This window comes from Poecilia formosa, unplaced genomic scaffold (assembly GCF_000485575.1).
Source record: "Poecilia formosa unplaced genomic scaffold, Poecilia_formosa-5.1.2 Scaffold7, whole genome shotgun sequence".
Classification (NCBI taxonomy): Eukaryota; Metazoa; Chordata; class Actinopteri; order Cyprinodontiformes; family Poeciliidae; genus Poecilia; species Poecilia formosa.
Genome location: NW_006799946.1, coordinates 4,728,052 through 4,742,538, shown reverse-complemented (window position 1 = coordinate 4,742,538; position 14,487 = coordinate 4,728,052). Strand labels below are relative to the sequence as shown.

The 14,487-nt window shown below is 41.8% G+C and overlaps 1 protein-coding gene across 2 annotated transcripts in view; it reads left to right on the top strand.

Annotated features, from left to right (window-relative positions):
* skap1 (src kinase associated phosphoprotein 1) overlaps positions 1-14,364 on the top strand; it is a 42,678-nt gene extending 28,314 nt beyond the window's left edge. For both annotated transcript variants that reach the window (XM_007572505.2, XM_007572514.2), the window contains exons 10-13: positions 467-520; positions 633-742; positions 12,383-12,485; positions 12,840-14,364. In XM_007572505.2, coding sequence (XP_007572567.1) covers positions 467-520; positions 633-742; positions 12,383-12,475 — 257 coding nt within the window. In that variant the 3' untranslated portion in view covers positions 12,476-12,485; positions 12,840-14,364. The remainder of the gene's footprint in view (positions 1-466; positions 521-632; positions 743-12,382; positions 12,486-12,839) is intronic.
* The last annotated feature ends 123 nt before the right edge of the window (positions 14,365-14,487 follow it).

Here is a 14,487-nt window from a genome sequence, read left to right as displayed (position 1 = left end):
TGATAGAAAGAGACGTTTATGAGGCTGAAAAAGAGTTAGATTATTCCCAGTAACACGTTGTAGCATATTTCCTTACCTTTACTTGATTTATTACTAAACTCTAAGGTGCAGCTGCAGTTGATCCAGTTTTTTAAAGGCTGAAAATCATGGGTGATTTTTGTTTCGATGTAATAAATGGTGAAAATAATTCTGATGTTTCATCATTTGACCTGCAGATTACCAATCAGAGGAAAATGGGCTGATACCAATCTCTGATCTCATTAATTGGCACATTTATCTAAATGAAGTAAAATAACTTTTTAGATGTCATTTATTGATAAATGTTCCTGTTTGGTCTATTAAAAGCATACTTTTCTATAAATTTGGGAATAAGCCAATGAAATTTGTTGTTTCTTCTTTATTTATGTAAATTATTTACTATTTATTACAAGTGTCTTACAGTAACCACTGTATTTTGTTTCTTTAGAGGACGATCTGCAAGAACAAGTGGAAGAGACTGCTGAGAAGAACAATCAGTCGGGTGAGAATTTAATTTTTAAGGTTTCCAAATCGCTAACAGAAAGCAGCCGTTTCCCAGAGGTCAAAGCTTTTTGCCTCATCTGAGTGAATTCGTGCGCCGTGTTTCCTTCCAGCCTCGTCTTCAGAATACGCCAACTACTACCAGGGTTTGTGGGACTGCGAGGCCGACGAGACGGATGAGCTGGACTTTAAGAGAGGGGATCTCATCTACATCGTTAGCAAGGTGGGTGGAAGAGGTTGCTTCAGCTTCCCTCTGATTTCTGGACTTTCTTCTAATTTGTTGTTGTGAGCTTGGTGGCAGCTGCTCTTTATTTCTAATGAGAGAAAATTCCCAGAGTGCTCTCTCTGACTTGTTGATCAGCCGTCCCAAATGAGATGCTGATTAAAAAAAAAAACAACAAAAAAAGTGTAATTATTTAAGGGTTAAACAACATCAGCTCTGGTGATCGCCTCGCGAACATGCTGATATCCCCAACATCTAAATTCCCTCCCGTTAGCGAGAGCTCGCATCTCGCCGCAGCACAGAAGCGCCGACAGCTGCATTGTCTATTCCCGGGCCGCCGGGGTGAAGTGCCATTCGGATGCTGCGTAATGGTGCTGTTGTTCATTACGGAGCCTCTATCGCAGGGGTTAATTGAGCAGGCAGCCATGCGAGGCTCTTCCTTTCCGTTTGATGTAAACTGCAGGTGAAAGCCATCCTGCATCTCAGCTCTTTTCTCCCCAATCTGTTTCCTCGTGTTTTATGGCCGCCGCGCAGCTACATGCAGAGTATCTACCAGTGAAAAGACATCCTACTGGAAATCAATGGCTTGTAATTTGGGCACTTCTCCTCCTCTTCTGCGGAGTGGGACTTGTTCCCAGACTGTTGCGATTGGTCGACTTCAAATTGAATCATCATGCTCTGTGTTTAGGCCAAATTATATGAGGAGGGGAGGCAAGATGAAGGAAGAGGCTTATTTGTTTATAATTATGTAATTGTTAGTTTTGTTGAATTTTAATAATTTACTGTGGAATAAAAGAGGAAAATATTTTATATTTGCTCCTGATAAAGACACATAAAGCAAAAGCTCCCTTTACAGGAGAGGGAAGTAAATATCCCCCTCAAACATTTTCATATTTTGTCAAATAGAGTTTTGGAGTGGAAAGGCAAAATGATATATTACTTACCACATTTCGGAGCTGGTGGCGATCCAACCATCTAAACTTTTAACACACCGGTGCATCACATTACCTTCAGAAATCATTAAATTAGTAAACAAGCTGAAGATCATAGCCTTTACAGATTTTTGTGTGTTTGCATTTTCATCCTCCTGACTCATCATTTTGCAGAACAGCTTTTCTCTGCAGTCACAGCTGCCAGCTGTGCCACATGTACAGACTGAAACTGGTCCCATTCTTCTTTGTAAAACGGATCAATCTCTGCCGGACGGGAGGGAGAGCATCTTTGAATAGTAATCTTTGAGCCTTGTCACAGATTTTTGTTTGTATTTCGGTTTGGACTTGGACCACTGTCTCTCTCTGGCTGTATGCTTACGCTCTTTGTCCTGCTAGAAGGTGAAGATTGTCCTTGTATTTACCTCCACCCTGTATTTACCTCCTGCTGAGGATGTTCTGCCACCGTCATGTCGCGCCATTCGCATCATGTCTTCAGGATGTTGGTGTTTCTCCACACATGGAGCTTCAGAGCACCTTCTTCACGGTTTGCTGAGCTTCCTACATGGTTTGCAACAAACAGCAAACAAGACTTTCATATGGCTGTCAGAGAAAAGGGGACAGAATACAAATTCACGCCACACTTTTCAGACTTTTATTGGTTAAAAATACCAATCTACTTCACAGTTATAGTGAAGTATATTGGTAGAGTCAAACTAATTTTCATTTTGGAGCTCATAGATGTTTTGATAAAGCTACCTGTTAAATTAAAGCTTTATCTGTATTCAATGAGTACATCTTACAATAAATAGTATTGTAAGATACTATTTATCTTATAATAAATAGTATCTTTATTTTAAGATAAAGATACTATTTATCTTACTTTGGAACTGCACAAATAAAAACTGATTTGATTCGACTGATAAAATAATGAGTTCTGGTTTTCTAGTGTCTTGAGGGCCACACCAATAGCTATGGCGGGCCGGATTTGGCCCATGGGCCTTGAGTTTGACACCTGTGGTCTGCACCATAAAATAAAACGCCAGTGGGAAAACAATAATGTCTGTGGTTCTAACTTGCCAAAATGTAGAAAAGTTCAAAGGGTGTAAAAACTTTTTGCCAAGCATTTTTCTCGGTCGTGCTCTGAATGCGGCGGAGCCGCTCTCCTCCGTCTGCGTGTTCTGGGTGACTTGGGGGAGAAAAATGTCAAAGCGCCTGCCTTCATTTTTCACATAATGCTGGCAAAAGTAGGAAAACTTGAAGGTAACAAAAGGGGAGCTGGCTCTGCAGAACGGAGTCGCCCCCCACACCGCCTGAGCTCTGCTCCCTGGATTATATTTCACCATGTAGATCCTGTTACTGCGTCACCGAGGGGCTTAAAAGAAATCTACGACGTCCAAGTTGGAAGCAAGGGCTGCTTGTTTTTATCCCCTAATCTTAATGACACAGATCACTCTTGTTTTGTCAAGCAGGAAGATAAAGTCATAACATGGATACAAGCTGCGGCACTCCGACTGTCTTCTAATAGATTTAAAGTGTGGTTGTAAATTATTTAGATGAGATTTCCGAATGCTTGGCTTTCCTCGAGAACACGACTCAGCCCGTGTCCCCGTTTTGCGTTCTAATAGCGCCGCGTTGCCCTCATGAATTGTATTATTTGGATTATTGCCTGTAATCGGCTGTTTTGTTTTAATGAGGCCTCGGGGAGGGCTTCCCTGCGCCTCTGCACACAGACCCTCGCTGTTGTTGGGGCTTTACAGGGGAGGGATTCCTGGGATCCCTGACCTCGGTGAGTAAAATACGGGCCCTTGGCTAGAACTCAAGCTTGTCGTTTAACTGGGGGGGACCCAGACGCACGAAATGGCCGCAATAAAACCAGGGCCCATAAATTCTCTCGGAGGGTGGGAGGCCTGCTTGTCTCTGCTGTTATGTCAACACTGACCATAATTACAGGGTAATAAGGACACGCTCTAAGTGCTAAATCAATGGTGCTAACAAACTGTTATTTTTAAAGCTAGCATGTGATTGACTGCTGAAGTGCAGAGTGGGGCAGCCACGGGCGGGGTGTCATATGGCTGTGAACTGAGGAGGACATGCCGATTGTATAAAAGGCCCTCATCCATCATTATTGATCCCTCGCTTACTGTAAAGTGGGGGCATTTTTACTGTATTTGTGTTTTTTCCCCCCTCCCCCGTGTATTGCTGCGTGCGCACACATCGCTGACAAAGTAAATAAATTAGGAACCTCACAACTCATACGAATCCCATTAGTTCGAGGGAATTAATCTCGTAGCGTGAATCTTTCGATGATGTCTAACACGCCTTCTGCAGAGCTCGATGGGGATGTTCAGCCTGCTGATGCATGAGGTGGCAACACACCGTAAAATCCATCTTTTTTTTTTTTCTTTTTTTTTTTTCTGCAGCATTTCACTTTCTTAAAGCTTGCATTTTTTTCCCTAATGCATTTCCTGGTCAATATAGGTTTTATAAATGCAGTTAACACTGCATGAAATATTAGAGTTTCCCCCACAAACAGAAAGACGGATTCTGTCCGTTGCTAATCTATGCTCTTTCAGATTCTCATCAATCTGATTTTTCGCCTTTTCCGTAAGAATCACAAGCTAGATTTTATGGAGTATTAGTACTCTCCTCTTGACTGTACTTGTTTCCCATTTAGGTTCAAATACATTTTTTAAATTTAGCTAAAGTGTCTCAGATGCTGTGTCCTTAAAATCGTAAGCATGGGCAAGCTGGCAAAGTTCCAAACAAATGAAAATCTCTCCAGAAATGTTCTTTGGCTTAAATCAGTGGAACGTCTGGTCAAATCAAACGTTGTGAAAAAAGTCAAGAGTACTCACAGACTTAAAATTGTACTAAAAAAAAAAAGAACACATATTTTAAAAAGCATCCATTAAAGAAACTATTTTAGGCAGCCCTCTGTTATCAGCAATAATAACAGGATGTGGGTAACTTTCTCTTTAAAAAAGTGCTTTCTATATTTAACCAAGTTTCATAAATTCAATAAAAGCAGATTTTGGTTCCACACAGTCTGATCCTATTCACTGAGAAATTTAAGAGTGCAAAAAACATGGTTATTATTATATGTACATATATATTTGATAATTAGAAGATGAAAACTTTTGTTGCACGTAACATTTTTCATTGTAAGAAGATTTTAATTTCTTGGAAATAGTTTTGCCCTAACTGGGGGACCAGATGTGTGTCATTCCTAATTTAAAGTCCAGGGGCCACAAATGGTCCACAGGCCGCATTTTGGACATCCATGTCCTAAATGCCTTGTTATGCAGAGTTCCTATGCTGTGTTGAAAAACATGCAGCTTGATTTGATCCTTTTCCAACTATGGATGAGGAGAGAAAAAAGAAAATTGAGTGCAGACAACTATTTGAGTTGCCTTTATTTTCTATCATAAACTCCAGCAATTTCCACTCAAATAATTTGTAGTAATTTAATTTGTATTAAGCACAGAATCAGAATATATAATTGAAACCAAATATACACACACACTACACAGTATAAGAAGACGCATAAACGGATATCTACTTCACTCTGACATTAAATTAGACCAAACTTCACTGGCGGGTAGGATTACCAAAATTATTTATCAGAATAGTAAGAGATATTTCTTTAAGCTTTCTTCAAAGTCAGTTTACATACACTTTTCTAGTGTTTGGTAGCTCCTCGCAGCAGTTTGCTGGGAATTTGACCCATTCCTCCTGGCAGAACATCGTCAAAGTTCACACAGTTCAGCCCCCCAACTTTTCTGTAGGACTGAGATCAAAGTTTGTCCAAAACATTGACTTTGTTGTGCTAAAGCCTGTTTGTAATTTGGCAGTGTGGTCAAGGTCACTGTGCATTTGGACCAAGCTGGTGTCCAAACCTTCAGGTTTGTGTCTGGTGGCTTGAGATGTTGCTTCAATATTTCCACATATTTCCACTCGTGACGGCACGAGCAGTTCAGCAGTCGCTCCTGCATGGATTCATTCTTAGACACCTGAATTTTATCTAAAACTCCAGCATGTCCCTGGCCAGTCACAGCGTCTATCTGTAATCTTCTGTGCTGTAAGTTTAGATGAAGCTGGAAATGATTTTGCCGGTCTCAAAAATGTCTAAGCCTGCTTAGACTTGGGTCAGAATGAGATTCTTACAACATGATAGCCATGTGTGAACATACCATGGTCTTCCAATGTAATGGCATTAACATGAAAAAGAAAAAAAAATTAAGAAAGAAAATAAACAGTTATTTCAAATTTACAAAAAAAGGGGGGGATTTTAATGGTTATTTTAATGGTATCCATAACATTCGTTGATTTTGAACACCTGTTATAGTAGAGCTATTTTCAATTAGCTTTATTTATTGTGAATTAAATAAAGGCATCAGAGATCATAAACTGTGTTTTAATGAATTTGTATTTATTGTAGGATAATCCAGTCTGAGGTTTTCATGCCAAAAAGTTTATGAAATGGCCCTTTACTGCACTGCCAATGCTCATATTTGACAATATGTGAAATTATAAAGACAGTAAAACTCAAGGAGGTAAATCTTTTGTGCTGTTGGAAACGAAGGCATTTGAGTCTAGAAAAATATGCAATTGTCCAGTGGAAAGTTTACAGGAAACCCAGTTGAACAGCTGGATTTTTACTGCAGGAAGTGATAAAGTCATGATTGTGATTTTTTTCTGTATGAAGCATATTGCCTACCCCTTCCTCCATCCTGGCCTGTATTCGCTCTGCAGCCAGATTTCCCTGCAGTTTCTCGCTCTTAATTTTGCTCCACCTCGTGTGCATCAGACCGGTCCCGCACTGAACTAGGAGGTATGTCCCGCATTCTTGCCCTCTAATTTATGTATCCCTAATCAAAAGACCGCAGCTCTACAGGTCAGCTGTCACATTCCTGTATTCCCACAGGCACTCATGGGGAACGGCAGGATGGAGTGGGAAGAGATTTATGGCACAAACCCAGTCCAGGGTCCTTAAAACTCTGGCAGGCGTTGCTGCCACCTCTCCCCTCTCGTCCTCCCTTCTCGCTTCCCTCACTCCCGTTCCTCCTCCCGAGCAGAGTCAGGAGAGAGCGAGCCAAGGCAGCGGGCTCGGCCAATCCAACGCGAGCTCCCGCAGCAGAGCGTCACCTCTGATTTGACACAAACGTATCGCTGGACGGAGCATGTGAGAACGTGGATACCACTGACACCTTGTGGTGAATTCAAGCAGACCTGTAATGATTCCAACGTCTTCAGAAGATTTCAATTCTGATGAGAATTTATATATATATATATATATATATATATATATATATATATATATATATATATATATATATATATATATATATATATATATATATATATATATATATATATATATATATATATACACACACAGCTTCTGCTTGTATTGCTTGAAACTGTCTCCTTTGAGGACGTTTTTATGTCTTATAAGCAACTCGTTTTCCTGTCTGCTCTAAAAGAGGAAAAGTGGGCAAACAATCGGATGGGAAAAGTCAAGCAACAGAGACAAAGAGTGTGGAAGGAGGGTTTGTGGGGGAATGGGGGGGTTCTCTTTTCTTTAGTATGAACTCTGTCACACACCAATTTAAAGACCCCAAGCTGCTTTTGTGGCCATAGACACCGAGTCACTATAGACAGGCAAGACATCCTATTTACCACCCAAAGTAGCAGGGGGCGAGTCTGGGGTCCGGGGTCATGCAGGAGGCAGCGGTCATCCCCCGGTCAACTACAGTAGGTCATTATTCAGCCCAAGCCAATAGCCCCGAACCGCGTCCGAGCAGCCCACCCCCCAATCCATTCCGCTTAATTATTATAAATGAGGGGCGGCATAAACAGCCATCATTACAGACACTCAGTGGCATACACAAATCCACTTTAAATTGCTATTAAGTTAGGAAGCGATCTGTAATCCCAGGCGTGTGTTAGAACGGAGCAAGCAGGCTTTTCTTTTTATTAAATCTCATCGTCCCTGAGATATTTTCAAGCGTTCTCGCGCTCCGTCACGTTTCCAATTTGGAGCCAATTCGTTGATTTAATTAAAAGCCCACTTGGAAAAACGGACACTAAGTAGCCATTCCCATCTCTGGCTACGTGCGGCTATCATCTGTGTTTTATTTTTATATTTTTTTTGTTTACATACATTTTCGCTGAAAACTTTAACTTCACAGTGTGTTCGATCCACTTTTTTGCATTGTCCCTTGTTCCGTACCTGGAATTATTTACATTTAAAAAAGAAAATCATGTTTTTTTTCCTTTAACTAGATTTTTTCACTGTATCAGCACCTTGAAATGGCTTTCTTCCATCTTTTTACAACGCTTTAGAAAAATACTGACTCTCCTCAAGCTTCTTCACAAGCACAGACTTCATCCAATCTGACTGAGCTGGTGCTTTCTTGCAAAGAAGAATGTTTAAATATTTCCGTCTCACGTGAAAAACAGACTGGAGAGCATCTGCGAACATCAGTTTTGAAGTCTTTCAACACTCTTGACTCATAAACGTACTTTGATTGAACTGTCCTGCATTTATCTCCGGCTGGATGTTCATTGTCTTCCTGCTCTCCGGTTAGGAGGCTTTTGCAGCCTCTAACAGGTGGTTTGCACCTGTTTGAGATTCAAAGCTCCCACCTGAGCTTTCAAGCCCCTGCAGATTTACCTTGGACCTTTTGGCTGCTTCCCTGATGAATGCTCGCCTTGTCTGCTTTGATAAATCACGTGGACAGACATGTCTTGTTAGTTCTGCAGCTCCTCGATGTTAAGATGACGAATTGAACAGAGCTCTGAGATGTTCAAAGCTCGGAATATTGTTCTGTGACCTAACCCTGTTTAAAGCTTCTGCACATCTTCCCAACCTGCCTCTGTTTGTTTTCTGATGTTCTCTAAGGATGAGCGATAGGAAATTAAGGCCTTATCAGAATATATTCCAACGATAAGAGGCAATTATTGCTTCCTTTTTAGGGAGCTGTGTCCCATTAGTAAGAGCCCCCAAAACACGAATACTTCTCTTTGTGAAGTAAGATGCTTCTTTAGGACACCAAAAGGTTGCATAAAGAACTGTGATTAATATGATTACACTGAAAATCTGAACTGCGTTTAGTCATAATTTCAAATACATTGAGATTTATTTATTGATGCTTTCATTGGACAGACAGTGGAAAAAAAATAGTAAAACTAATAATCCCAATACTGACAGATTTGGGGATTTGAAACATTAACTTTTGTTTTTTTATGACTTCAATAAATCTAAATTATTATCATAAGACATTTATCACGATAAGTGAACATTCTTTCTGTTCTCTAACAAATCTCCTTCACACAACACCTGGATTCATGCTGAGATTAAATTAGATGTTCTCTTTTTCTTTAGTTCTTAGCATTTTATTCAAGGGTATTAAAGTCAAAGGGGTAAAATACAAATACTACAATTTGTATACTTATTTTATTTAAAAAAAAATTACAATCATGAATCATTTTCAAACCACTTTAATTATGCTCTGCACAGAAATGGCCTGCCATATAAAACCCCAAACTGCGATGACGTTTGTCGTCGTAACTTTTGAAAAAATTAGAAAATTTCAAGAGGTATGAATATTTTTTTGGGCGGGCTTTGTGGCTCCAAATCCATTCTGAGAAAAGTCTGTCCCCCCGTTTCTGGCATTGTGAAGTGTATCTGTGCACGCAGTGAGGCGGCTCCTAGATGCTGCAGAGACCTGCAGTGCATCTGGTGAGCGTGCGCCGAGACGACAGAGGAGAAGGGATTGAAAACAAACAAGGCGAGGATGGAGGCAGAAAGGCTGCTGCAGGAGAGATGGGAAAAGTAGAGAGAGAGAGAGGGAACAGGAGGAAAAGATGGAGGGGGCTGGAAATGTGGAAGGAGGGAGAGATTGTAACAAGCAGGCGGCGGGTTCAGCGGCAGGGCAATGAGAGACTTCCTGCGCTCCATCACGCCCAAGGCCTGCCTCAGTCAGCTGGTGGCCGAGCAGAGATGCCTCATGTGTCAGGCTTATTAGCGCTCCCCCTAGTTTGTATGCATTTGGGATTACATGCGAGTGGGTGTGTTTCCACCAGGAGAAGGTTAGTGTGTGTGTGAGAGCGAGAGAAAAATAAAACAAAAAAAAGAGGGAAAGAAAAGGACTGATGTTTAGGAATTTCTTATTTTTTTTAAATGGAAAAAAATGTGGCTTATCAGAAGAGGAGCAGTTTTTTGTTTTTTGCTGCATAATGGCGGCGTGACACCTGCCTCGCCCGACTAAACCTCCGCTCACCTTCTCCCCGCTCCCGACTCGGGAAGCTGTCAGTCTGCCCCTCCGCTCGCGCGCCGTGAGCGATGGGCCCATCAGGAATGCCGCCATTAGCCAGCCCCCTGAGTGGTAAATAAACGATTGCGCCGGTACACTGCAGGTGTTGTCATAGCAACCCACTCTCCATTGCCGGCCCCGCCCACGCTCACTCCGAGCTCTCTCGGCGGAGGAGTCACCGGGAGGTCAGCGAGTCGACGCGCGGCCGCCACCACGACACGGCGCTGTTCGACGCCCCCACACACACCTCCCAGCCTCTTCCTGCCCCTCAATGCTGGCAAATACCCCCCTTGCCCCCAAAACACAGACAGACAACCCCAATCTGTCTCACGTTAGCACTCCCAAACTTCTTCAGCTCGTTTCGTGTCTAGATCCAAAATAACCCCAGACACAGGCAGCGGCGGCAGAAGGACGCCGTGAGAAAGGGGAGAATGTTTTTAAGTCATTTGGGTAATTCACTCTCCGTAGCTTTTTTGGAATGTCCCTATTACAGCAGGTGTACTCTGGATGAACCCATTTCAAGTACGGGGAAGATGGACTCGGCACGCCTGACAGACTCCCGCTGCCATCGGCGCCCACTCTGCGATGCGGCAGTTGTATTAAAATGGCGGCGTTGATAATCCAAAAGACCTTTCTCGGGGAGAATTTGAGACCGGCTGCACAGATGGGCGGCGGAGATAAATAAAACTCTCTGTCACTACGGTTGGTGGAATAGTGCTGCGACGCCCCCAAGGGAGAGCAGAACGGTTTTGCTCCCCTCACTCTGATATGCCTCCACCCCACCCCCGTCCGTCTGTTTCCTCTCTCTCCCGTTCCTTTCCAACAGGAACCACGGCCAGCTTTCCGGATTGTCCCCCTCTCTAAGCCTTGTGGGAAGCATAAAAGCCCCATTTCAGCCAAACTTTCTCCCTTCGTTAGGAACAGAGACACAGTGAGGGCGGCCCAGCACGCCCCGACCTCCCCAGTCAGAGCGGAAAGCGATGAGGCCTGGGTGGACAATCTACTTATGTCTGTTTGTGCTCTAAAGACTCCCGAGTCTCGCGGTTTGTCACCGTCTGAACGGTTCATCCATCCTGGCTGTCCAGGAAGCGCTCATTAGCTGCAGGCCTCATTCCTCTGGCTGCAGAGAGAGGTGTCAAGTCCCGCAGATCGCCTAAACCTCTGACACGGAGCGCTTCGTCATGTCAGAGTTTGTTTGTGCTTCTGCGACTGGAAGCAGAGCCGTCGAATGCTCACCGACCGACACCGACACGTCCTCGTGTTCGTGTTTCATCTCCTGCGGCCAGTTTTCAATCCGCCTGAGAGCAGAGAGACGACGGGCCGGCCTGTCGGGTTCAGGTCCTGCTGCTTTGATCAGATGATCAAAGGTGATCAATAAATCTCAAGAGAGTTTCTGTTAACCACACCGGTTCTTCGTGGACCCTTAAATGATCTCATTTATTTGATATTTTCAGATATGTCTTTGTTGAATATTTAATACCCACTTGCCTTCAATTGGAAATACTTTAAATTCATTTGCTGCATCAAGTCAAATTGAATTGAAAAAGAGCGACTTAAAACACAAATCTTAAATATTTACATCAGTCAGATTGCAACTTAAATTTTATGTTTTCACTAAACCATTTTTTTTCTTTTATCACAATTGACTACTTATTAAATTTCACAAATTCACTTGAATCAAAAATCCTTAGATTAAATATTTAATGTTTTTCTTTTTTTCTTCTATCAATGTGGAAAAAGTCTTTCATAGTAGGAAAATATTTCCTAAAATGTTAATTTGCTGCATTGTGTTTGATTTATCTATTAATTACTTAGTTCTTCTTATTTATTATTATTCTGTTCATAGATAAAACTCAAATTTGACTCTTTTTTTATGTAGAAGCTATTTTCAAAAAGCCACATTAAGTCTTTCCAGGGAAAACGTCTCGACTTAATTAGTCTAGTGAAAGGAGGCCAACTGTGTTTATGGCTTTTGAGCAGTTAAAAAAAAAGCTGTTTTATTTTAGACTCTTACTATGCTGATTGCCTTGTTTACCGTTTTGCCCAGTTTTTTAATGAAAACCCCTCGAGGCTAATGAGCCCCAGTGTGTATTAAAATATTGTGAACGGCTGTTTGTTGAATGGGATGTGGTTTCTTGCTTGTCCTTCGCTTGTAATTGACTTCACGCAGAAGGAAAACAATCTCAGCCTCGTAGTTTTTGCATTTTTTTTTAAGGCCTGTTTTAATTTTCCTCGACCTCGCGCGCGCGCAGCGTAGTTGGAGATCAAATCATGCAAACGGCTTCTGCAATCATGTGGAAATCATCGATATTTGCACTTGGGATTTATTTTTGTTTGCTATTCCCGGAAGCCCTCGGAGATTTCATCGTTTGCTCCCTTCTTGTGTTCAGGAGTACAACATCCACGGCTGGTGGGTCGGCGAACTGAACGGCACCGTGGGCATCGTCCCCAAGGACTTCCTGCAGCCCGCCTACATCCTCTGAGCTCCAACAGGTACCCAGGCACTCTCTTATCATGAGCATTATGGACCATTACTGTGGCCTAATACACAGAAACAGTTCCCCTGGTACTCATCCAGATTGCCACTGAGGTATATTCAGTCGTTGACCTGCCGTTTATGGCATCTGCTGGCTGGGACAAGTACTGCACGAGGCAATCCGAGAGCCGTAATGGCCAGTGCTTGTGAATAAATATGCGCGACGAAAGCCTGATTACAGCGACGGTTGTCCTATTTAAGAAAATGATTCTGTGATTTTGTTAGATAGGCGCAGCTTAAAATGGACTCTGAATTATTAATGCGTGTTTTTACTGATTTCTTTCAAATTTATTTTTCCGTTTCCTCCGCAGCGCGCTCTCTTCGACGCATCCGGACGTGACTCCACCGATGGATACGGACACGATTTTCTTTCCCGCCTTTCATGATGCAGATCCTGCGTGTTTGGTAGATACTCCTGTCCACCATAGATCACGTTTATGTGATGTGGAAACTGGAACTGTAATTTTAGACGTATTCATCCAGAAATGACCGATGCACACTGAAAGTCACCGTTTACCCAGGCTGATGCATTTATCAAATATCAGAATAAGCAACATGTGTAACTATACGGCCTTTGGATATTTTGATTTCTTTATTTGTAACATTTAAGAGTTATGTGCATGTTAAGTACTATTAATAAATCATCAAGGCGTCTTAAATTAAAAATATTAACGTTTGGATTTTCTTTGTTTTCATTTACATTCAATTTTGAACGTTAGGTGGCACCACTGTTCTGATCATTAAAATCTAGGAGGACATTCTTGAAAAACCAGCACATTGAAATTTACTTTAACTTTAATAATATACGTTAGTTGTTTTTTTTAAATATATAAATTATGTACATAATAGCCCATAATGGCGAAACATCTGACATTTAAAATTGGGTTTAGATTATCTGGCGTCTGGATCCAGTGGTAGCAGAATGAGCCCGGTGTGAAATGAAACACTTCCCCATATCAGGTCTCCTACGAAAGCAGAAACCAAGCAATGAAGTCAAAGAATTTAGATCTTGTGGCAAAGCATGAATCTGCAAATTGTTAGAAAAGAAAACCTGCTGTGTACTTTGGAACCAGAACCACTTGGATCTGGTCAACATGAAGGACAGTGAGTCCCTGAAGACTAGGATAGATAAACACAGATTTAGAGAGGGAGATGACTGCAGCTAAACACTGAGATTTCTCATGTGATCCATCTCCAGAGAGCCTGGATTGAAATAAAAAGCGAACAAATCTGGGAAGACCTAGAAATGGCTCTGGTGACTCCAACCTGACTGAACCAGAGGAGAGCTGCTGAGAAGAAAAGGGATAAAATGACACGAGACAGGTTTGCCTAGCTTATAAACGCATACCCAAGAAGAGTCAAGGTTGTAGTAAACTACCAAAACTGCTTAGACAAGATACTCAGCATGAACTTTCTATTTAAAAAATATTGAAAGTTTTTGGCTGTTTTACTTTTCAGCACTAGGTGGCAGCATTGTTACAATAACGTCAATTTCTGAGAAAGACCCGGTGGAGATTATTTAAAAAAGGAAATAGAAATAGAATAGAAATAAACTTATTTATTGAAATAAACTTGGAATTCGTACGTGAATAAAGTCACTCTGGTGGTTAATAACCCTTTTCGATCCACATTCTCTTTTATTTTACTTCAAAACACATGAAATAAAAACACCTGCAGGTCCCTTTAAAATGCAGCAGAAATCACAGGCGTGTGAAGCAGTAGGTAGTGTGAAAACAGATCTCGGATCAAATCACCAGGTTTTGACCAGTGGGACATCAGACTCACATATTCAGGGGTCATATATGAACGTTTAGGAAAAAAAAAAAAAAAAAAAAACTACGGGAGGAAATTACAGCAGCCCACATTTACGCCCAGCATCCAGAAAATGTGACTAAGTGTTACTGGAGGAGTGCAGATGAATTTAAATGGAAACTGAACATGGCTATTCGGGTAAACACA